General features: G+C 38.2%; 1 protein-coding gene across 3 annotated transcripts in view; it reads left to right on the forward strand.

Moving 5' to 3' along the window:
* RNF169 (ring finger protein 169) overlaps positions 1 to 25,508 on the forward strand; it is an 80,344-nt gene that overhangs the window by 48,710 nt on the left and 6,126 nt on the right. For all 3 annotated transcript variants that reach the window (XR_005082980.2, XM_037148649.2, XM_037148647.2), the window contains exons 3-5: positions 4,313 to 4,459; positions 10,351 to 10,469; positions 25,099 to 25,192. Coding sequence is in view for 2 of the 3 variants with exons in the window: in XM_037148649.2 (XP_037004544.2) it covers positions 4,313 to 4,459; positions 10,351 to 10,469; positions 25,099 to 25,192 (360 nt within the window). In the remaining variant the exon portion in view is untranslated. The remainder of the gene's footprint in view (positions 1 to 4,312; positions 4,460 to 10,350; positions 10,470 to 25,098; positions 25,193 to 25,508) is intronic.

Genomic DNA, 25,508 nt, shown 5'->3' on the forward strand with positions numbered 1-25,508 from the left:
GATCTCCATTTCTGTGGTTCTGTTCCTGTTCTAGTTGTTTGCTTAGTTTGTTTCTGTTTTAGTTTTAGGTGTGGTTGTTAATAATTGTGAATTTGCTGTCATTTTACTGTACATGTTCTTTATCTTCTTTTTTTAGACAAGTCCCTTTAACATTTCATATAATAAAATGAAAAAATAACATTTCATCATCACCAGGACTTGGTGATGATGAACTCCTTGAACTTGACCTTATCTGGGAAGCACTTTATTTACCTTTCCTTCCATTCTAAATGAAAGCTTAGCTGGATAGAGAAATCTTGGATGTAGGTCTTTGGATTTCATGACTCGGATTACTTCTTTCCAGCCCCTTCTTGCCTGTAAGGTCTCTTTTGAGAAATCAGCTGACAGTCTGATGGGAACTCCTTTGTAGGTAACTATCTCCTTGTCTCTTGCTGCTTCTAGGATTCTCTTCTTCATTTTAGTCTTGGGTAATGTAATTATGATGTGCCTTGGTGTGTTCCTTCTTGGGTCCAACTTCTTTGGGACTCTCTGAGCTTCCTGGACTTCCTGGAAGTCTATTTTCTTTGCCAGTTTGGGGAAGTTCTCCTTTATTATTTGTTCAAATAAGTTTTCCACTTGTCACTCTTTCCGTTCCCCTTCTGGTACCCCTGTAATTCGGATGTTGGAACGTTTAAAGATGTCCTGGAGGTTCCTAAGCCTCTCCTCATTTTTTTGAATTCTTGTTTCTTCATTCTTTTCTGTTTGGTTGTTTCTTTATTCCTTCTGGTATACTCCATTTATTTATTTGAGTCCCAGTTTCCTTTCCATCACTATTGGTTCCCTGTACATTTTCCGTTATTTCACTTAGCGTAGCCTTCATTTTTTTCATCTAATTTGCGACCAAATTCAACCAATTCTGTGAACATCCTGATTACTAATGTTTTGAACTGTGTATGATAGGTTGGCTATTTCTTCGTCGCTTAGTTGTATTTTTTCTGGAGCTTTGATCTGTTCTTTCATTTGGTCCTTTTTTTTTTGTCTTGAAGCACCTAGTGAGGGGCAGAGCTTCAGGTGTTCATAAGGGCAGGGCAACCCCCATCCTGTGTTGTGACACTGTGGGGGAGGAGTCCATGGCGGAGGGGTCCAAGAGGGAACAATGGCACTTGCTCTGCTCTCTGCAGGATTTTAGTCACTTTCTGTGCTACCCACAATCAAATTGGGCCCTTCTGGTGCTGATTCCCAGGTGGGTGGATTTGTGTATGTTCTAATACCCTGTGGGTCTCTCCAGCGAACTCTCCTGTGAGTCTGGCTGGGAGTTTCTCCTGCTGCCGGCTCAGCACCCACCGGTGTTTTCAATCAGAGGTTTGAGGCTTTATTTTTCCGTGCTGGCGCCCTGGGTTGTATGGTCTGTCTTGCTCCACAGCTGTTCCTCTCAGTTTATCTGCCTGAGAATGTGGAACCACCGGCTCCACCACTCACCTCCTCGCCAGGTCCTCCAGCCACAGCCTTGCTGGTGAGTCCTCTCTGCCTGGCTGCCCGACTCTACCCCTCCTACTGGTCCGGACGAGTGTTTCTTCTTTAACTCCTTGGTTGTTGGACTTCCATACAATTTGATTTTCTGTCGGTTCTGGTTGTTTTTGTTTTTGAATTGTTGTTATCCTTTTGGTTGTGCAAGGAAGCACAGTGTGTCTACCTACACCTCCATATGACTAGAAGTCTCATGTGAAGATTTAAATGGATACATGGGTTTTTCAGTTGTGTAAATTTTTAGCTTTGTTATTATTGTGTTAGCAGAGACTTAGCACTGTAATGAAAAGGTGGTTTTGCTAGCAACACAAGCCTTTTGTCAAAACTTTGAGAGGAATGGTCAGCATTATTAGGAAGCATAAGAATACATTCTAAAGCGCATAGAAAAGCCAGAGGGCACTGTATGTAAATATCATTAAGCACTAAATAAATTAACACTAAAATATGTAAAAGGAAATTTAATATTTAGTTTTTTAAAAATTGTAACATCTGTGTATGTATTATTGGGGGCTGTCCTCTGCATTTAGGATGTTTAGTAGCAGTCTTTGGCCTCTAGCCACTAGATGCCACACACACTCCACCCCTAAGTTGTAACCAAAAGTGTCTCCAGACATTACATTCCAGATGTGTACTGAGAGGCAAAAATCATTGATTGAGAACCACTGAGATAAACCTAGATTTGGATTCCAGCTCTAGGGCTATGACTCTGTGAATTTGAACACATTAGCCTAACTCTTAGCCTTTGTTTTCTTAAATGAGATAATGTATATATAGTGCTTAGCTTAGCACCTGACACACAAAAGTTGAGTAAATGATAATTATTATGATGCTAAAACCTTTTCTCTTTTGTGCCGGTCTGCCTTTCCATCCTCTAAAAGTGAAATGCCCCTCTGTGAGGCTAGCTGATGGTTAAGTTGTTGAAGAAGAATTTCTCATACAGGATCACAAAAGATACTGATCTTTCATGTAAGCAGTTAGCATAGACTTAGGTTTGCTTTTTCCCTGGATATGGATTTGCTTATTTCCCTCATTTGATTTGAGAAGAGTTGGGAGCATGTTATTTCATTTGAATCTCCTCCTGATACAACATTGTGTATAGTGTTTTTTTTTCATTTTTTAAATCTTTTAAAATATATTTTATTGATTATGCCATTACAGTTGTCCCATTTCCCCTCCTCCACCCTGCACACCCCCTCCCTCTATTCCCCCCTTTAGTTCATGTCCATGTGTCACAAGTTCTTTAGCTTCTACATTTCTCATATTACTCTTGCCCTCCCCCCTGTCTATTTTCTACCTACCATCTATGCTACTTATTCTCTGTACCTTCTCCCCTTCTTTCCTCCTGCCACTCCCCTGTTGCTAACCCTCCATGTGATCTCCATTTCTATGGTTCCGCTCCTGATCTAGTTGCCTGCGTAGTTTGCTTTTGTTTTAGGTGTGGTTGTTAATAACTGAGTTTTCTGTCCTTTCACTGTGTATAGTGTTTTTTAAATATTCATAACCTCGTGAATTAGACTCAGTCTGTTAAAGACTAGTTCAGGTTTATAGGAATTGGACCTATAGAAATTAGAAAGATAAGACTAAATCTTTATTGTTGTTATTGTGCTTTTTGTTTTTTTAACCCTAAGGTATCAGCCAATGAAAAATATTTATTTGTTCTTTAGCTTTATTTTCTTGCAAGTATGATAAAAAATATTAGTAACCTGTAATTGCTTTAATATACATTGTCATTTAAATTTTATTAAAATCCTGGGCAGTGAAAAGAGAATAAAAAGGAGATTAGGAAAAGCAACTTGATACACTGTAAGGATACAACATTTACACTTATTATTTGCTTTTTATAACAGTATCTGCAAAGTTTCCGTAGCATTATCTCTGTTTTGTAGGTGAGCATATGATGGTTCATTTGTCAAAGATCATCTAGCTGGTAAATAAGTTACAGAACCATTAAAACCCAGGTTTTCATTCCAAAACCCATCTTTTTTGTTTTAATCCTCACTGGAAGATGTTTTATTGATTGTTTTTTAGAGGGAGAAAGAGAGAAAAATACATTAATATGACAGAGAAACATTGACCAGTTGCCTCCCATACATGTCCTACCCAGCGACTGAACCTGCAACCTAGGCATGTGCCCTGACTAGAATCAAACCAGCAACTTTTAGATGCACAGAACAATGATCCAACTGAGTCACGCGGCCAGGGCCAAAGTGCATCTTAATTTCATAATGCCATGCTACCTCCCCCAAATGAGGAAGCATATGCCTCTGCCTTAAATATCTTTGTGGGTCATGTATCGTGATCTATTCTCTGGACCACAAGATAATAGCATAAATTGTAGGACATTAGAACTGTGATAAAGTCATTTTTTAGAACTGTTGCTACTAGGCCTACAGACCCATCTGTCTTGCTTAGGCCAGCTTCTCTAGCCCTCTACAGCCTACATTGCTGCTGTTCTCCTGGTCCAATATGTTTATATCTGGTTTATGAGAATAAGAAAGTTTTTAGGTTCAGCCTCTTTTAGCTAAGTGAATAAACTTTTATTTTTTTTATTGTGTATTACCTTTGCTTTTATGGTTTCATATTGCTCAAGAATGCAGAGCAGTTAAATCTTAAGCCATGAAATATATGCTTAGCAAGAGTCAAATAAAAGCTGACAATTAATACTTAAGAGGGCTTTATATCCAATTGAAAAAAATAGCCTCAAAACTGCCATGTGATGTTTGTTCTGATACACTACTGAGGAAAAATGTTTTTAAGTCTATAGTTGCCTAAAACTCCATTGTCTTGGTGTGATTTGTATTTTTAGATGAAAGAAGAAAAATTACAAGAGGAGAAAACCTCTGAAGATCAAATTCACAAGCTGTTACCAGAGGATACAGAAACAGGGAAAAGGAAAATGGATGAGCAAAAAAAAAGAGATGAGCCATTAGTACTGAAAACAGATCTGGAGAGTGTAAGTAGATCACTTTTTTTGATGGACAATTGCCTCAGAATCAGCAGTTAGCCCAGGTGACAGGTGTCTGAAAAACCTATGTTGGTGAACTAGGAGACCAGTAATAGTCACCGACTGAAGCTCAAGAGTAAATTACTGGAAAAGGTTGTAAGTGGTATATTTTAACTGATATAAGAAAGCACTTCTGGGCCCTGGCTGGTGTGGCTCAGTGGATTGAGAGCCAGCCTGTGAACCAAAGGGTTGCTGGTTCGCTTCCCAGTCAGGGCACATGCCTGGGTTGTGGGCCAGATCCCCAGTAGGGGGGCATGCAAGAGGCAACCACACACTGATGTTTCTCTCCCTTTCTTTCTCCTAAGGAAAGAGGGGAAGGAACCCCTCTGTCTAAAAAATAAATTAATTAACTCTTCCAAAAAAAGAAAGCACTTTTTCAAAGTCCACTGATTAGTTCAAATGGATCATTACAATTGAGGTTTTTTTCCCTTAGTAAGTCTTACTGGATTGTACATCTTTTTATTGCGTCCTGTATGTACGTAACATATCTGTAGAGTTATATCTTTTAAAATATTTTGTGATTCAATCTTGTTAGTATTTCATTTATCTTTCTAATTAACCAGAGTTAATAAAGCTTTACTGTACATAAAGACAGACAATATAGCAGAATGGGGGGGGGGGATCTCTGGTTCAGAAGTCTGTCTCAAATAGGTCCCAGCATTAAAACAGACTGTATAACTTTAGCCAGATTATTTAATTGCTCTATGCTTTTGATGTACTCTTTGTAAAGGCGTTTTCTGAATTTCAGAAAGTTAAATTATTTAAGCTCTCTTGGATTGATTGTATTCAACAGGCATGTGGAGCTTTTTGAATCTAGCTATAATAATAATTTTAATTATTTAATTATTATTAAAAACAACCACTTGCATTTTATATACAGTTTCAACCTTCTAAAAGATTCCGTTTAACAAATATAAAATGCTTGTTATTCTTAATGCTTTGTTCATTGGGAAAGGAAAAAGGAAAAAGATTACAGGAAAAGGAAAAAAAACTACAAAAGGAAAAAGATTACTATCAGGGAAGATTATTTGGTTAGGAAGACCAGAATAAAATATATGGTAGTCTTGTGAATATAGTATTGGGTTGGTCAAAAATTTTTTTTTTCTGTACAATGGCTCTAGTAGTACCTAGTTGTCTTTAACTTCGTTCAAAACAATTTAATTTGATTGTCTTGTGACAGCTGTCATATCTGTGCATTTTTAAAAAACTTATCAAAATTGGTGAATTTTTATGCAGCCATTTTAATATTGAGGATGTAAGAAAATATACAATGTTTGGCATATAATGCTTTATTATTTTAAGAAAGGTAAGACACAACTGAAACACAAAAGATTTGTGCAGTGTATACAGAAGGTGCTGTGACTGATCGTGTCAAAAGTGGTTTGCAAAGTTTTTTGGTAGTAATGACATTTTAGCCAAATAATTCTTTACTATGGGGCTGTCTTATGCATTGGAAGATGTTTAGCAGCACCCCTGGCCTCTACTCACTAGAAGGCAATAGCGGAATATAACTGACATACTCAAAGTATACAAATCAATAAAGTTATTGGTGAAAATGAAAAATGTCTTTTATGGAAAAAATACAACAGACTTTTTTGGCCAACTCAATATGTGTTCTGACTAATAACCCCAGTTATGGTCTGTGGTCTCTAAAGACTGAAATTCTGCCTGTGACTTCACCTCAGCAGCACTGTCCATTAAGGCTATCTTGCAAAACAGCCCAGGAGCACGCTTACCTTTGCTTTAGTTTTTTTTTTAATAGAAAAAACCTGCTGTTTTTGGCCTTGCCAGATCCAGATTTTCTCCAGGAAATTATCTCTAGTATTAATTTATGTCAGGACTGGGAAATTGCTTTAATGATTTTTTTTTCTTTTACAATTGCCATCTTTGAAATAGAAATCAATTGCATCAATCTAATTTTTATCTTAAAAGGATTCAGTAAGTACAAATTCTCAGACTGGTTTTTTATTGGTAATAGCCAGTTAGGAAAACTTCCCATGTAAAAACACATTGAATAAAATTTGATCTATGAATACTTAAAGTTTTAGATTTTTGTAATTTTTTCACCCTTTTCCCTGTGCTTTTATATTTTTAGGACTTTTAAATGGCTCTAACTTTGCTTTAAATATATCTTAAGAATTTTTGGTTTTGAACAGATAATTTCATTTAGTTTAGCCAAGGCTGCAATCAAACTGGGACCAAAGAGAAGCTCAGGGAAACTTCACTGGGAAGCCAGGTGAAGGATTGTATTTTATATAGAGAATGTTATGATTAGAGCTGGACTGAATATTTCACTTTATGCCCCCAAAACCCCAAGTCCCTGAGAACTCTTCACCCCAACATTCAGATACTTAGTATTATTCTAGCTTCTATTTCTGCCCTTGTTTACATCCCAAAACTTTAAAGAATGTAGCTGTTTGCTTGCCCCCAAATATATACCCAGTATTTTCCCTCCTTAGAGTCTTTGATCCTTGCATTTTCATCTCATTGAAATGTCATTCAACTTACCTATTGAAAGGCTATTCATCTTTTCATGTCCAGTTCAAAACCTGTCATGTTCCTGGAACCTATAGGGATTTCTCCCTTGTTTCTTCACTTTCATCATCCACTCTCTCCTCTCAACTTCCCTCCCCTTACTTTTGCAACTTTGCAGGACTTTTTTTTTTGGAGGGTGGAAAAGAGGGAGAGAAATATTGATTGGTTGTCCCTCAGTCTCTCATATATGCCTAACCAGGAACTGAACCCATAACCTAGGCATGTGCCCTGACTTGGAATGAACTGGTAACACCCAACCAACTGAGCCATACCAGTCAGGGCTACAGGACTTATTTCATTCTCCCTTACATTATGGTGATTTGTATGTTTGTACTTCTCTATTGGATTTGTAAGTTTCTTGAGTATAGGAAATGTCATAGCTGCTTTAAAATTTTTTTACAGTGCCTCGTATTATCACAAGTGTTTGATACACATTTATCAAGTTGAATTCAAGTAGAGAAAGGAAAGTGTTTATTCCAGAATCAGATTATCATGTTACTTGTTCAGAATAGAAATAAAATGGGCACAATGTTTAATTTATGAATTGTTAAGGTACAATTAATATCAATAATAATGTGAATTGTTGGAAAACAATTTGGTATAAATTCTAGTTGTATCAAATATTACAAAGCAGAAAGTGATAAATTGCTTGTCATCCCACAACCTAGAGATAACCCTTATAAATGTTTGAGTAAATGTTTTGCCAGACTTCTTTTCTGAGTGCATATATACTGCATATATTTTTTCTTTTTAGAAAGTGTAACACAGTATATATACTGTTTTAAACCTTTTAAAATAAACTGTTAAACTGTGAATATCATTCCATGTAAATGAAAAATCTCACATCATTATTTAGTCGTCTTAGTATTCTTTACTGTAGAACTAATTTAATTAAGTTAATTAATCTCCTGTTGATATTCTGCTGTCTTAAACCTCCACTGAGATTAGTTCCTTTGAATAAATTACCAGAAGTGACCAGGTCAAGGAGAGTGTCCTTTTAAGACTATTGGTACTTGTTATTCATTTGACGTACTGAAAGTTCTTATATAGTTATATTCTCACCAATAGTTAAGAAAGTATTAATTTCCTCACTTCCTTGACAACTCTGGGTATTATCATTCTTTTAATTATTTTAGGTGAATTAAAAAAATATCACTTAAGTATTTTATTATGCATGTTTTATGCCATTTTAGGAATGCATCATGCTATTTAGGCTTTTTTTTACCTAAAGGGAAAGATGAGAGGTAAATATTTTTTTATCTTAAAGTTCTAGGTTTATCAGGGTGGAAATATATAAGGATGAGGAGTAACTTCTATCTATATAATTATTTATAATAATGTAAATTTATTTTTCAATAATTATAAGGAACCTAGTATAAATCTATTATAATGCTGAAGTTTTTTCTTAAAAGATTAATAGTATTTAAATAGACAAAAATAAAGTCTATCTTCTGTTGACTACTTAGTACTTGTTAGTTAATGTACTAAGTGCTTTTAATGGTTTGTCACAATCTTTGTGGTAGGTGGACCAATCTTTATTTTATAGATGAGAAAACTGAGACTCAGATTTTATCTTTAGTTGTTAATCTACAGTGATCGTGGTAACTAAGTAAGAGAGCTGGGATTTGAACATGCTTTTATTTGGTACCGAATTGATTATGTGGAAACTCCTAAATAGAAATTGCCATTATTTATTCCCTGTTGAGTCTACAGATGTCAAATCTTTTTCTCAAGTTGAGAAGAGAATGTTTTATAAAATTTGATAACGGGTTAGTACTGTTAAAAAGCTTCTCCAGTGAACAGTTTGTACAGCAGGGTTCTTTAAGGTGTGGTACCCTACAAAATTGGAAAGCCTCCTTATAAACTATAATCTTCAACTATTTCTCAAAGGCTAACTATTAAAAACAGCCTGTAGTATGTATGTGCCTGTCAGCCCAGAGAATAAGAAAGCATTTAAGGAATACAGGGTACTCTGAGCCACAAGATGACACCTTTCATGCCTCTGTTTATAACTCACATTGGTAGTCATTTAATCACTAGATAACTGGTCAATCATCAGATAATTAGGCATTTTTTATTTACCTGCTTTTTAATGGTATTGGGAGTCCTAAAGCAAAGATAGTCACTTGTTCTCACGGAGTTTATTGTCTAAGGCAGAAAACAGTCTTAAATAAGAAGTTATAGTTCAGTGTGATTAGTTGTTCTTTCTAAAAAGAAGACTGTCATACTGAATCATGATTCATCTCCTTACTGTATGTTGGATGCAAAAGGCACATGTAAAAGAAACTTCAAATGTAAACTGAAAGACTCAAAAAGAAATTCACATAATAAAGGTAAATGAGTATCAACAAGATGGAAAAAGCTGACCCTAGGGGATTTGGGAGCCCTTTCAGAGAAAGTGACATTTAAGATGCACCTGAAAGGCCAATGAATATATTATAGGCAAAGAATGTGGAAGGGGGGAAATATTAGGCAAAGGGAATATCATGTCCAAAAGAATAGAGGTTTTAAAAGACTTTAATGTTACATGTGGAGAGTAGAAAGTAGTTTGGCTGTACTAGAGCTCAAGGAGTTCCCTGTGTGGGAACTGGTGTGAGAAAAGCTATAAACGAAAGTTGAGTCTAGTTTTGAAGGTTATCATATTATGCTGAGGTGTTTAGACTTTATCCTGAAGTCACCAATAGTTAAGCAGAATTCTGTGTGTGTGTGTGTGTGCTTGATAGTATGGAGGGGATTGGAGGGGGAAAAGGCCAAAAAAAATCTTTAGACTAGAAAGTAGATTATTGCAATATTCCAGGCAGAAGATGATAAAAATGTAAGGAAAGGTGATGACCATGGAGCATACATGGAAAGAGTCAGATCTGAGAGACATTTATCAGCAGAGTGGAGTAGAGTGGAAGTAGCATGGAGGCAGCTTGGAGACAGATGCTCCAGACAGCTAATAACCCCTTCTTAATAGAGCTGATATAAACAGTAAATGAAATAAAATATTTGTTAGTGCTAGAGTACTCAAAACCTCTACACCTCAAAGAAAGGGAAAGAAGAGTCATGGATGACATTGAGGCTTCTGGCTGGATTGGTATTGGGGCTTAGAGAAGATACATAGTGAGTTTGATTTTGCATCTATTAAGTTTGAGCTACATTTGGGATGTCCAGATAGGGATCTCCAGGGGGCAGCTGGAAACATAAACATAGTTTGTAGCTCAGATAGAAGTGACAGTTAATAGCGAAATTTAAAACAACAGTTATGAGAGATTCAATGGGAACCCCAAATGGACAGTGTTGTTTTCTTTCTCTCCTGCCAGTGTCCTGCACGTCTCTCAGATTCAGAGAATGAAGAACCTTCCCAAGGCAAGATGACACAGACACATCGCTCTGCATTCGTTTCGAAGAACAACTCTTACACCTTAGCTTTCCTGGCAGGGTAAGAAGAGACTGGTACTGAATTCGTCAGGGCTCTTTCATTTTGGGGTATGAGACAAAAGGGACTGGGGAAGCAAAAGCATTTGTTGTAGCCACTTTGGGGAAGGTGGGAATGGGGAAAAAGGTGGGTAATGGTTTTCCAGTATGGTTGGGGGACAAGGGGCTGACCTGAATTTTTAAAGAAAAGTATATTCTACCCATTCTGGGATCCTCAAGGTAAGATTGTGCTAATTGCTCTCCTGTATAGTGTGAACTCTTTTTTTGTTTTAATTTGTAAATCATTTTTATTTTTCAATTACAGTAGTTTTAATTTATGATGAAGATGTAACTCTTGCTTTGTGTATATGAGTTGAACTGTGGATGCCCTCTAAACTTGAAAAAGACTGCATGACTAAGAATTGTCAGCTGTTGGCTGTGTGTGTGGATCATCCCTGCCCCCAGTTTATAGCAGGCATATCTTAGTGATTATTAGAGGGATCTACTGAGAAGAACAAAGATCATATCACTCTTCCAGTCAAGCCATAATAAATACTTCCTGGAACAAATAAATGTTGCTTTAGGCAATCTCTGATTTATTAGTATCTCCTAATTTGGAATGACTTGGAAATGAAGACCTTTTTATTAAAATCCAAATATGATGCCAAGGCCAAATTGCCCCAATTAGTTGTAGTGGATATTAAACAGGTGAATTACTTATTATCAATTCCAGTCTCTACTCTTATAATTCATTTGTTTAAGGCTAACGGCAGGTTAATATGTCATTACCTAGAAATGCCTATCAAGGAACTGAGAAGATTCTTCTCTGAAGAGCAAAATACAAAGCATTTATATGATGGGGCATGCTTTTGATTATCTGTGGCTCTGGAATATCTGTCATATATCTTCTTTTCCTGCTCTTTGGCCCATCTTTGCCCTTTGCCTATATTATTGATTCCCATAATGGGATTAATTTATAGGAAAATATTCACCTAACAGTTTACTTTTAAGAAGTGCTTGTGATCATATTATACATATCTGGATACATTTCAGTATTCATTTGTAAAAGAAATATCCAAGTTTGTAACCTGATTTCAGTTATTAGTATAGCTATTAAAAAATTGGATTTGGTTACTGATGTCATGGAAACCTTAGAATAGAAAATTCATGATGGTAATGCTCTTATTTACTCAACATGCTTTTTGTATAAGGTAAGAAAATATGAAGCTCCAGTAGCAAATGTTATTTAGGAAAACAATACGGAGCTGTTAGTGCTGACAATGAGATGTAACATATGGATGCACTAAAAAAAAAAAAAATACTGGGTTGGCCAAAAAGACTATGTGGTTTTTTTCCATAAAATAAAAGAAACATTTTTAATTTTCACCAGTAACTATTGATTTGAATATTTTGAGTATGTCAGCTATCTCCCACATGGTATAACAATGATTGTCTCTATTTGATTGCTATCAACTTCAACTGGTCTACTTGACCCTGGAGCATCATTACCCAGAGAGAGATAATCCAGCAAGAAACTTTGCAAACCACTTTTGACATATTCAGTCAGTCACAGCCCCTTCTCCTATACTGCACAAATATTTTTTTGTGTCTCAGTTGTGTTTTTACCTTTCTTGACATAAGAAAGCACAATATGCAGAACATGTTGCTTATTTTCTTCCATCTTCAATATTAAAAATGGCTACACAAAAATTCACTGGTTTTGGTAAGTTTTTTTTTTAATGCACACTGATACGACAACTGTCACAGTGCAATCTAATGAAATAGTTTAGGATGAGGTTAAAGACAGCTAAGCACTACTAGAGCCATCCTGAAGGGGGTGTGGGGGTGGTGGGGAGGTAACAAATGAAGTTGTGGGCGGGCCCAATAGCTTGGTGATGGCTGCACACAATGCGTCTGTAAATTTAAAGTGGTTAAAATGGTAACTTTTATGTTACATATATTTTACCACAATAAAAAAAGAATTAGCATTGTTAATAGTTTTTTTGACATTACAAATACATTTTTTCTGCCTGTTAAGCAGCAACAGAAGGTTTTCTCTGCAAGTTCTTTTCCTAGAGTGTTCCTATGTAAAAGCTTTAAAAATTTTTACAACTATATTTAAATCAAATGAATTTGTATTTGTTTTACTTATTTACTTTATAAACTTTTTTTTTCTTAAGCCCAAAAGCAAGGAGGTAAGGCCTTATAGGATGGTTATTTTGGAAGGAATCCATCAGTGGATTCTAGCTATGAATCTTGCCAACAGCTTGGTCTATTTTTATTTGAAAAACTTAAAGTGAAGTGGGCTTTGCAGCACTATCAGTAAAGTTCTACAGTCCTTCAAAAATGAAACTTACTCTGAATAGGCAGAGTAATATTTAACCCTAGGTCATTTCTAAGTTAATCACAAAATATGTTAATTAAAAGAAATTAACTTGATATACAATTGTAAAGTTAAAATTTATTTTATATTTAGTTATTTATATCTGAAAAACTGGTTGGTTTGTTTCCTTTAAAAATTTATTTCCCTTTCTCCCAATTCCCCTCTTCCCCACTAGAAACAAACAAAAGACCTGCTTGCATGTTTTTCTAAAAGCTAAGCCTGGAAAACTCTGTTGAGCTGGTGCCTTTTCTAAGAGCTACATGGCCACTTGCATTTTCCTCTTGGCTTTGGCTGTCAGGGAATTGAAGATTAGGACAGTATTTTCAATTCATTCATCATGGCTTTAGTTAACATGTGCTACAGAGCACCAGCAGAGCCAAACACAAAACACTAGAATTGCAGTGAAGAAAGATTGGCTATTTTATTTATGAATAGTGCCACTAAGGAGTAGGGGAAGCTGCTCAAAAAACTGAACTTCCTAATCTAGACCTCGGGGAGGATTTTTAAGGAGTTAAGGGGGTCAGGTACGTGGAAGCACTAGCAAGGTGAGTTTCAGTTGGAGGACCTTGGAGAGTGGCAATTTATGGGTAAAGGGTGTCATTTACAACGGGCCTTCTGCTTCTGAAAGGGCCCAGGTGTTGCAGATTCTGGTTTTGTCTTGGTCCACTGGTTTTGGGTGCAGCTGGAAGTCAAAGTTCTTTTCTGTGCATGCATCAGCTGCATGACTTGCAGTTTTAGTCTGTTGTCTCTATAAAACAGCTTAATATCTCCTTAAACAGGATAGGACTGTTTTGAGCTGGTTCTGTGGTTACACATTTCCCCCTTTTGTTGTTCCTTCCTCAGTCTTGAAGTTAACAGGACAACTGGGTCCAGATTAAATTAAGATGGAGGATTAGCTTCAAGATGGAGTCAGATTTGTCCACCATTGTGCCCTTCTTATCTGGCTCTTACTATCTCCTGTGCCCACCTCAACCACAATGGTCCCTGAGTCTTACCAAAGGCACTCTGGGTGTTCACTTTACAAGCAGAGACCATAGCAATGGTAGGGGTAGCAGCAGGCCAGGATATGTATATCATAATCTGAGATAAGGAATAAAGAGTAAATTTTATTGGTCGATGCCCTGGCACCTAAGCCATGATGATGATCATCGTTTTGATTATTAGGGAGCATGTAGTGTAGCTGCAGTTTATAATTGCATGGTGCAGGAAAAAGGCAGTTTTAGTTCTCAACAATCCAAGTCGAAGGATGGGAGAAAAATTGGAAGCATGTTTGGAGAGTCACAGAGAGATATTGGAGGAAACTAGAAGAATTCATAATCCAGTCCACTTTATAAATAGAAAACAAAACAAAACTCAAAAGACAATGAACATCACTTCTATTGAAACACAGTTTTTCTCTCTAAAAATCACCCTCATTTTTACCAAAGATAGCCAAGTTAAGACTAATTTATTTGCAAAATAAGTCTGGTTTCAGTAAAATTGGTCTGATTATGTGTATAAGTCCAGCAAGAACAGTAATTAACTGCATAGGCACTTTGAACTCTGCTTTGCTAAATTTTTTTATAAGCAATCTTTAGATTGAACTTTTGGAAAAAATCTTCCAAGGCCAGAAAAGCCAAGGTAAGGACTTTCCATTAGAGGATCTCTACAACATCTATAGTTCAGGGCAAAGTCCTCTCTTTTTTGAGGTCCCCAATGGACCCTGTGGTTCTTTCCTCTAATTATAACAAGTGCCATGGCATCATCTCAGTGAACACTGTGTGTGCTTCGTGGGCTGTGTCCAGGAGGTGAATATCAGGCATGTTGTACAAGGGATGAAGTTGCTGGGATCATCTGCAATGTGAGCAAGGTGACAAAAGACCATGCTAAGTAACCTAAGGTTGTCTTGGTGTCAGTTGCTGTCCACAGAGCATTTGAGCCCAGATTTCAACAGAATCAACAGGGACCACTTTACCTGACTGGGACACATCTTACTCTCTAGCAAGACATTCTATTCGACTTGGGGGAAGTTGCCAGTCTAACCCCCATTCAGGTAGTCATTACCATGGTTCAGTAATATTGAGGAGCTCTGAACAGTAGCTGACGTTGCCCTTTGCCATCTCTGGCACTCAGGCATCTGGCTGTAGCCTTTAACAGACATGGCCAGAGGCACTTTCTTTGTAGCAGTTCCTAAGCCTTGGTAAGGACTATTATTGACCAAATTCATTTTCTAGCTGCCTAGACAATAACCTTGGCCAAACCATGTAAGGAAGATGTAGCACAGTAGCCCCAAACTGGGGAGCTGCTTAAGTATTTATGATATTTCAAAAAAAAAAAACAACAAACCAACCCCACTGGAGGACTAGCAGATATGGATGCACACTTATTACTCACATTATAGGGGAGCGCACTGATGGTGGCAGATTGGTGCAAGAGAGACTGTACCCACTCCAGTCTGAGGTTCATTATAAAGGGTCCCAGACAAAGGCAGCCCAGGTCCAGGTTGCACAAACCCACATGTGGCCTGGAGCTACATGACACCAGTATGTACGTGCAGATGGAAAAGGTCAAGAAGCAGTCACAGGACAAGAAGCCACTCCCAAAAGGAGATAAGGAGGGAATTACAATCCATTCCCAAAATAATATACATTCCTCTGGCCAGGGGCCCCCTGGCCAGCCCGCATCACAGGTAGTGGAAGAGTCATGTATTGACCCTGCAGTAGAGAATTATGAAAGAGCCCGCAGCTGCTGGTTAGAGGCTTAAGGAATGGAACTGCTTTGTGAAAGGTTTTTCTTAGGCTCCGCCGAGAAAGAAATGCCAATCAGCCACAAAGTCAGGGAACAAAGAACTTAATTGGGGTTTGCGCGCCTGGGTGAGGTTCCCCGGTCCACAGAGTGGGACCTGGGGAAGTCGCCCCCAAGCAGGGAATATGGCAGGGTTTTATTTTGGTTGGCTGTCTTCATGGGAGCTGGGGATTGGTCCCCTTTGAACAAAGTGGCAATATATCATTGGTTGCTTTCCTCAGGCTCAGGTTGCTATGCGGATATCCGCTTTGGCAAAGCCCACCCTTTTGGCTCTCTGGTTTGACATCAGCCGTCTTTTCCCGGTTGTAGTGTAGTTCAGCCACCATTTTGTCCTACCCTGCCCATTCTGACATTTGTACCTGACTGCAAATATTTACATGTCCCTGGTTAGACACCATTCTCCTGCATTACCAGTATGCCAATGCCCTGGTCTGCAGCTCTTGAGCAATAGTTGGCCAGTGCACAGATACCACTCTGTTCATAAGGATATAATCCAAAACAATTCAGTTACCTAATACAACTGTGGCCAGAGTCTAAGGCGGGTGGGGGGCGGGTGGGGAGCACATCAGCCTCCTGGTTGCCTTCAAATGGCCAAATATAACTTTAGGACTGTACAAATGTAACTACTTAACAGTTAAGCGAGAGCTCAGTGCTGCTGCTGGGTAGAAATAAGGTGCCAGGCTGGATAAAACAAGGTGGAGGGCTGGATTCGGCCCGGTGGGCCTATGTTTGCCACTTGTGATTTAAGGCCTCCTTTTGATATGTTGTCTCATTGGCTATTATCCCTAAAGTTATTGAAAGATTTTTAATCATGTGTTCATGGGCTCCCATTCCCCACCAGTAGATAAGTCCTGCCAACCACTGGCCAAAAACCATCTTCCTAGGTGGTAAGTAGATGGAATACTAGGGAGCTTCCCTTTTAACTTGGTTGAATAAATTTAAAGGAAGCTACTTAAATTTTATATATACAAAGGAGATGGTTTAAAGTGAGTGGAATATTAAAAATACAGACTAATAAATTAAAGATAAGGAGGCCCAGAAGTGAATTGTGCCTTACTTTTGTTAGTTGTATATAATCAGTAACTTGACATCCATTAAGAGTTTGCATGAGTATTCTGTCTGACTAATGGGACATATCTATGGCTGTTCATGTCCCTACTCTGATAGGTAGTTTTATTTATTTATTTATTTTTAGAGAGACAGGGAGGTAGAGAGAAAATGGGAGAGAAACATCAGTGTGTGGTTACCTCTTACACACCTCCTACCAGGGACCTGTCCCACAACCCAGGCATGTGCCCTGATTGGGAATTGAACCAGCAACCCTTTGGTTTGCAGTCCAGCACTCAATCCACTGAGCCACGCCAGCCAGGGCTCACCTTCAGTGTTTTTAAAAAGAGCAGAATCAATTTAAACAGAAGAATGGCTTGTTAAAAGAACCTGGTAGGGCCCCACCCACTTGTGCTCAAACTGATTATCAGGATGTTTGTTCTTTCATGATTTTATTTTCTATTATTCTTTTATTACTTTAGATTTTATTTATTTATTATTTAAAGAGAGGGAAAGAGAGGGAGAGAGAGAGGAAGAAAAACACTGATGTGAGACCGAAACAGAGTTTGGTTGCCTCCTGCACACAGCTGGACTGGGGACCTAACCTGAAATCCAACCTGGAACCCAGGCCTGTGTCCTGACCAGAAATCAAACTGGTGACCTTTCGCTTTCCGAGACAACACCCAGCCAACTGAGCCACACTGGTCAGGGCCTGTTCTTCTATGATTTTAACAATACCTATCTCTGTGACTGAGTGATGGAGAGGTATATCAGGTACATCATCCCTCTAGAAGCAAGCTTATGAGTAGCTATTTAAATTAGACCTAAGGACTACCTATAAATGACAAAAACCGTAAGCTGCATGGTTATAGATCTGATTAAAATGCAATGGACAGTGAAATTTGCTTTTCTCTAAAATATTTTAAGATACCAAATGAAAATAGTATAACAGGATATTGTAGACTCTTGGAGATTATAATTTCTAGAATATTCATTTAGTAATAAAAATACAACATATTTATTTGACAAAACCTGCCATGTAATTTTGTATATCATATAGGCCTGATTAGTTTAACTTTTTTCTCTTATAAAGAGAGAGAGAAAGAACAAATCTTTGAGGCATTCCAGGGGTCCACTGGAATACCAGAACCCTGAAAAGTTTGTCAAAACATATCGAAGATTTGGACATTTAACTAAATAGGATCATAAGTCATTATGGAGCAATAGTTAATTACCCATTTAACTAAAGTGACAATAAAAGGCAAATACAGAAGTTTACATAATTATGAGCAAAACTTAGTTCTTACTATTGAGGAGATTCAGTTTTCTTAAGTAATCAGGGACCTGATTAAGACAACAGAAAACACAGAATCTTTGCTTTATAGGCGGGCAACTTTTTTGCAGTATCTGTAGCAGACTGATAATCCAAGAAACTGTCATTTTTAGCAGAGAAGAAAAACAAAACTCTAATTTTGCATCAGCTTACTTTTCATATTTACTTTCTTAGAATTCCTTTTCCATAAACCTACAACTTTTCTTTTTGCATTCAGATTTTCTCCTTTCCCATCCTAAAACAACTAGTTTAGTTCAGATCAAAATTCCTTTCTCTCAAAAAAAAACAACACTGTGTATATACATATATATGTCTATCTGCATACTTTATACCTTTTTTATTGAAAACGTTATTTTCTTGTAGATTATTAGATTAATTTACAATTCTTAGCCCTTAGAAACCTTAATTTCTAGTGACAACTAAAAGAGTAGTCAACTAGCATTCTTCAGATTTGCAAATATGTGAATGCATTTTATAACCTCTAGAAACAGGCTTTTGTTCCCAATTATTTAAATTTTTTAAAACATGTTTTTTAAATAAAGTTCAAGACATTTATTGACAAATCCAAATTATCTTTTAGTTTCTCTCTTCATAAGAAGCCAAAAAGTAAGTAATCTTAAGATTCACCTAGCAATTAATGTTTCAGCATTTCATGTTATTTGGAAGTATCTAGATATTCAATAACTTTTATTATTTAACTTGGTAAAACTCTAAGAGAGTTTTTGGAACACAGTCATGGTGGAAAGCTCCAAAGGTAAAAAGGGCAGGTTTGGAAAGTCTCGAGTTAAAGCCGCAGGTTTAAAGCCGTCTGCCGGTAGCACAGCCCAGGAGCTGCCCATGCAGATGGTGGAGGTGGGGGGAGGGGAACAAGCCTCAGCCACCTTTAGAGCCCTGTGTTTGGTCTTCTCAATGGGGGCAAACCACGAAAAGAGGGTGTTTGCCTTTGGAGGGTGGCTACAGTGAATAGGGCAAGGGATAAACTCTGGGAATTGAGCTGGGGCCATGACAGTAAGAGCTCCACACTGTAACTCAAGCTGAGGGCTGAACTTTGACCAAGCACCGGGTGGGTCTCTCTGCGCGCCCATGCAGCTCAGGGGAGTGAGTCCCCCGCAGGCCGCCCGGGCTGCATGCCCCTGTATGAGGAAAGCGAGTGTGCACTGCCTGCGACAACTCTGGGGACAGAGGGAGCGAGCCGCGCCCCTCCACTGTGAGGTGAGAAGGTTCTCACGGAGGAAGTCGCTATGGTCACCTCGAAATTCAGTTCCTAAAAGTCAAAACTTTGGGAACAAACCATAACACACCTCACATACGTTCATACAACCCCCACCACCATACAGAACTTTAAAACTTAATTTGCCAGCTCTAGACCAAATGAAAACCCATTTCAAGTTAAAAACTAAATTCCAAGGCTTGGTTCAAACCTGTTAAACAACCAATTTCCATCAGAATTACCAAGGTAACTTCTCAAAGCGTGTTCCCTTATGTAAGCAGTGGGAAATCCCAAACCACCCACGGGAAAGTGCCTCTGGTGTCGTTCCACGCAGCTGTACTCACCGAGAGCCCTCCTCCGAGCCCAGTGCTCGGTTTCTCCCACCGCAGAGTGAAAGGGCTGCAGGTTTGTCCCTGGGACAATCGGTCAAGCAGCCGCTCAGGCAGTGCTTGACGAGACCGCCACCGCCTGGGAGTCACTCCATTGCGTCCGCAAAGCCCGCTGGGGCTAAGTCCCTTTGTAGTCACCATTTTTGTTACAAAACAGAAATTTCGTCACACCTGGCACCAGCGGAGCCGAACACAACACTAAGAATTGCAATGAAGAAATATTGGCTATTTTATTGCAAATGGCACCACTCAAGGTTTCGGAGTTGGTTTTAAAGAGTATATGGAATAAGTATGCGGAAGTGCTGGCGGGGTGAGTTATAATTGGAGGATCTTGGAGCTTGGCCGTTTATGGTGAGGAGCGTCATCACAGGATCTTCCTGGACAATTAGACGGAAGTGTTCCGGTGTTCAGGGTCTGGTTATGTCTTTGTCTTTGGTTCCGGTCAAAGTTCTGTCCTCTGTGCGTGCTTCATCAGTGTCACTTGTGATTTGGCCTGCTGTCTCTGCAACGGAGCTCAGTATCTCATTAAATAGGACAGCTCATGATTTTGAGCTGTTTTGCAGTTACACGTGGCCTATAATTTTTAAAAAATAATTAAAATTAAATTTAAAAATTAAATTATTAAAATTTAATAAATTTTTTAATGTTCTCATTTAAACGTCAAGAGAATTTATTTTTTAAGATTTTATTTATTTATCTTTAGAGGGGAAGGGAAGGAGAGGAGAGACATATCAATGTATGGTTGCCTCTTGTGTGTCCCCTGCTGGGAACTGGCCTGCAACCCAGGCATGTGCCCCGACTGGGAATCGAACCATGGTTGTTTGGTCCTCAGGCCCGCACTCAATCCACTGAGCTATACCAGCCAGGGCAAAATTTAATAATTTAAAAAATTTTTAAATTTAATTATTATTTAAAATTCAATTATTTAAAATTCAATTATTAAATTTTAAATCTAATAATTATTAAATTTTAAATTATTAAAATGTTTATTAAATTAAATTAAAATTATTTTTAAATAATTAAAATTAAATTAAAAATTAAAATTTTAAAAATAATTAAATACTCATGTGTTATGTAATGTAGCCTTTATTCTCCATTAATGCTCAGGCTTTATATATTTTTACTGTTAAGTTACTTGAAATTCTTCTTGTAAATAGAGAATAACCATAAAAAAATCAAACCATCTTATCCTCTTTGCAGTTTAGTGTAATAAAAAGAAAGTGATGCAGTAATGTTAGTACTGTCATTCTGTAAAACGTTGTATCTTAAGTAAATTGTGCCTAGCAGGATTGTTGGCATGTACTATTGCTGCTTTTTTGTTATCTTTCAGAACCACAGACTCTCAAAGCTGAAAAGGACCTTAAATATTATCTTATGTAATTCTTTTGTTTTATGGGTGAGGAGATTATAGCCCAGAGAGAGAATATGGCCTGCCAAATCATAGACTGTAGAAAACTGCGTTACAACTGAGGTTTATTGGCTCTTTCTGCTATACCCCATCGTCCTCTAGGGCCTTCTTGTAGATCCGTGTGCCGCCTCTGTTGAAAGTAATGGAATATGGTTAGAAAATGAAATAGCCTAAGAAGTGATGTGGAACCTAAGAAGAATGGCAGTTTTTAGAGGTGTCAGTAATACCTCTGACATATGAGAATAGAAATATCCTGGTAGTTTCCAGAGGTTCCTGGCCAGATGGTGAGGGAACTAGCTTCTTCCCAGTGCTTCTTGCCATATTTGGTACTTTACGTACCTCATTTCCTGTAGTTCTCGCATTAAGCCTACATGACCTGTATGTAATATTACTCTCATTTTACAGCTAAGGAAAATGCAGTTCAAAGAGGTTAAGTAACTCACCCAAGAATTTATCACCTCCGTAAAGTGACAGATGGAATTGGAACTCAGGTCTCTCTTACCTGTAAACCTATGCTCTTTCTATTAAACCATTCTCAGTGCCTGTGACAAAAGGCCCTGTGCTTGGAACTGTGCCTTGAAAGGATCTACCTTTGTAACAGAAAGCTGCCTTTCATCTTTTTGTTGGATAACGTATACTGCCTTGTTCTAAAAAGGTTGCTACAGAGATCTGAGAAGCTGTCCAGTTATCATGCTCAAATCCTTTTGCATTTTGCTGTGGAAACAGTGTTCCTACCCACCTGCAAATATACTGGTGTATGTCCAGAATAGGCAAATATATGGAGACAGAAAGTAGATTAGTGGGCTGGAGGGAGAAGGGCAGGGTATAGGAGTATTAGCTAAAGGCTATGAGGTGACAGGGATATCCTAACATTGATCGTGTGATAGTTAATAACTCTGTGACTATACTAAAAACTTAAATTGTACACTTAACAAAAGAAAGAATACACATGTGCACAACACAGATAATCCAGATCATAAATACACAAGGGAAGGATTTTAACAAACTCTCATCTATTTCTGGTTGCAGCTACAACGAGGTCTAAGGGAGCTGCTGGATTCATTCAAATCTCTATCTGGGGAGGCAGGTGAGGGGGGCTCACACACCCAGGCCAGAGGCTGGGAGGAGAGTCTTCTTCAGCCTTTAGCTTCTTGGTGAGGCTCAGCTCTGTTAGTCCTGAGAATTTGATTAAAAGAAACTAATGTGGTGTGGGTGAGATAGATGGGTGAGCAGTTGAGAGCTTGAGCTGTCTAATGTTTTATATCATATGTTAACATTTGAAAACTCTTTAAGCAGTGTTTTAGAAGGATTAAATCTTCTAGCTTTCCAGCTGCATGTTTATACTGGCTGTCCCTCCTTTTCTTTGTTTGTAAGTCAGACTCATTGTGGTTATAGGTATTTTTAGCCTAACTAGACATCCTAGAAACCATCTGGTCTCTTGGCAGTGGAAATTTTAAACCAGTTGCCTTTCAGACAATGCTGCTTTCTCTTGTTTATGACTTCATGATGTGTTTGGAAGAGCGAGCTTCCCTAGACATGCCGGGCCTGTTCTGTGGCAGAGTAGAGCAGCGTGTAAATCAGTATGCTGTGGTGGGAAGAGCACAGGCTTTAGAATCATAGAGATTCAGGGTCAGATCTTGGCTTCAGCTGTGTAACTTTGGAAAGATCACTTCCCTCAGTTCTTCGTAAATTGAGGATGATGGTATGTGTCTCATAGGGTTTCTGTATGGATTAAATGAGATACGCTATATTTAAAACACTTAGCACAGTGCCTGACAGATACTAGATTCCTAATGAATGTTAAAGTTTTCTTAAAGAAGAGAGAGGCATTTCTGTACATATTTTTATTCATGTACAATGGATTTATGGAGTATATCTACTATGTGCTAGGCACCATGGCAGGGTTTGGGGATATAGAAGGGTGTACACAGAGGTGGGAGAAGTCACTTCCCTGTTTTTAGTGAAGGTATGTTTGAGCTCTTTTAGTGCAAAGAACAGTCTCAGGCTTATTGCTCTTGACTTTTCTCAGCCAGAATTTTGAAGCTTCCTAAGGTGGCCAAATACTACAGTAATAATATCTATATATTATATATTGTTTATACAATATTTTTAATTCATGAGTTTTGTGTTTCTTTGTGTGAAGAAACACAATGGGGGAAATAGTGTTATATAGGATCAAAGGTTTTGTATGCTTTGACACAAAGTTTTGAGTTGATATCAACTTGAAATAGATTGTTAAAAATTGTTAACTGTAATCCCCAGGGTGACCACTAAGAAAACCATGTAAACTTACACAATATTATAATACATGATGGGGCAAAAGTCAGTATTAAAAAAAAAATTTTACAAGATTAAACTGTTTCATGTATTCACAACTGTAAACCTACTTTTTCTCTACCCTGGGTATGTCAGTTACATCAGTAAAGCTGAGAAAAAAGAAAAAGCATCTAGTTTGCAAGGAAAGAAGCAAAACTGTCTCTACAGTGACATGTTATTTGTAGGAAATTCTAAAGATTTCATGAAAAACTATTGGAACTAAATAAACTAGCAAAGTTGGAGGATATAAGATCACCACACAAAAATCGGTTGAATTTCTGCACACTAATAGTGAACAATGTGAAATGTAATTAGGAAAGCCATTCCGTTTACAGTGTACCGTGGAGGTAGGACAGATCCCCGCTAGAGCTGTGGGGAGGGGAGGTGCCCTGGCAGTGCCCCTATCACCACCTTTGTAAATTTCCCCTGGCAAAGCACGACTTTAAAAGTAAATCTTTTGCTACAAAAAAGTAGATATGGTGTATTCCATTCCAAAGCTATTAAAGGGAATCATTTCTGTTTGGGATCATCTGCCTGGCTATATGTCCACCTTGACTTCTGGCTTTTCCAGCCCTGCTCGTACTCCATCCCAGAGTTACCAATTTCCTGTCTGCCTTTCCGGCATACTTTTTTGTTGTACCATTTTATTGTATTGCACTGAATTATTTATTTGTGTGCCTCACTAGACTCTGATTCCTTGAAGATCTAGGCTGTATCTTGTTCTCTGTATTTTCAGTGCCCGGATGGTGCTCAGCAGTGAATAGCATAAAGAAAGGGTATATGATACGTGCTTGTTGAATAGAGTCGTAGCACAGGTGTCTATCAGTTGCAAACCTTTGTAAAAGCATTGTTCTCACCACACATGTATTAAGCAAGGGGTGAAGAGTAGAGAACAGAGGTGAATAATAAGAAAACCAAGCATTCCTACTGACAGTTTGTGGGGTGAGTGACAGTCGTCACACATACTCTTACACAGTCTTAGGGCTGATGCTCTAATACAGGCACTGTGAGCTTTGATTTGGTTTGTAAAGTCATGATGTAATGCACACATAAGAAAACAAATTGTGTCCCTGAAGTCTCTTAAATCACCAGGATTTAGGCCTTTGGAAGCTCAATTGTAATGGGTTAAGGGAGAGACAACATTTAATTTTGACTCCCTACATAAAAATCTGATGCTCAGCTGTGCATTTTGTAGGTATTTAAATATTTGTTTTATGGCCAATTTAGATTGCTTGCGATGTTTGGAGGAAAAATAATTCTGTTGTTGCTCTGGCCCAGTGGCTCAGTTGGTGAGAATGTCACCCCGTACACCAGGAGTTGGGTTCCATCCTCGGTCAGGGCACGTGTAGAAGGCAACCGACTAATGTTTGTGTCTCACATTAGTGTTTTTTCCTCCCTTCCTCTCTCAAATCAATAAAAATGTCCTTGGGTGAGGGTAAAAAAAGTCTGTTGTTTGCAAAGGTGATTGAACCCTATTAAGGTGAAGTATCCCTGTATCTCTCAAAGCAAAATAGTCATTGGTCTTTGTCAATTAAGCAGGTCTAGTTTGGAGACAGAGGCTTATACCAAATGTCCTCTCTGGAGAATTCTTTCTCTTTTGACAGGATTTGCTCTCAGGATCTGTTTTGTCAGTAAATTAATTCATTTTCTATTGTATTTGCCCAAGGGAATTGTCTTTCTTAGTGGGTAGCTATGAAAGCACAGAAGAGATTTTTATTTCTGTTTTCTTAGCTAGCATTGTGGGTTATCCCTGATGATCTGTTCTTTCATTTACTCTTTGTTAGGAACCTAAAGGTGGAGAGGAGTCAGAGCTGCAGTGACACTGCTCAGGACAGAACGAAGAGCAGACTCCGAGCAGCCCCCGCCAGCAAAGCCAAGGTACCCTCAGGCCCCGGGCGTCCTCGTCCCGTCCCACAACCCCTGCCACGGCCACAGGAGAAACATGCGATGAGAAGGGGCAGAACGGGTCCCGGGCATGCTAGCTATGTTGGAGAATTTTATAAATAGGTGTGAAGGAAGGGTTGGTAGAATAATATTTTTAAAATGCTAGGGGACTTTTTTCCTATAGATTTTCAATTTTATTATTTCAAGTTTGTAGGAATTTCTGGAAATAGTGTACATTCTAGGTTAGCGATTTCCCCCATTTTCTTAGGCTCACAACATCTTTACATCGTCACATCATCACCTTACAACA

The sequence above is a fragment of the Artibeus jamaicensis genome, unplaced genomic scaffold, assembly GCF_021234435.1.
Source record: "Artibeus jamaicensis isolate MK-2021 breed Jamaican fruit bat unplaced genomic scaffold, CSHL_Jam_final contig_64, whole genome shotgun sequence".
In the NCBI taxonomy this organism is placed as follows: domain Eukaryota; kingdom Metazoa; phylum Chordata; class Mammalia; order Chiroptera; family Phyllostomidae; genus Artibeus; species Artibeus jamaicensis.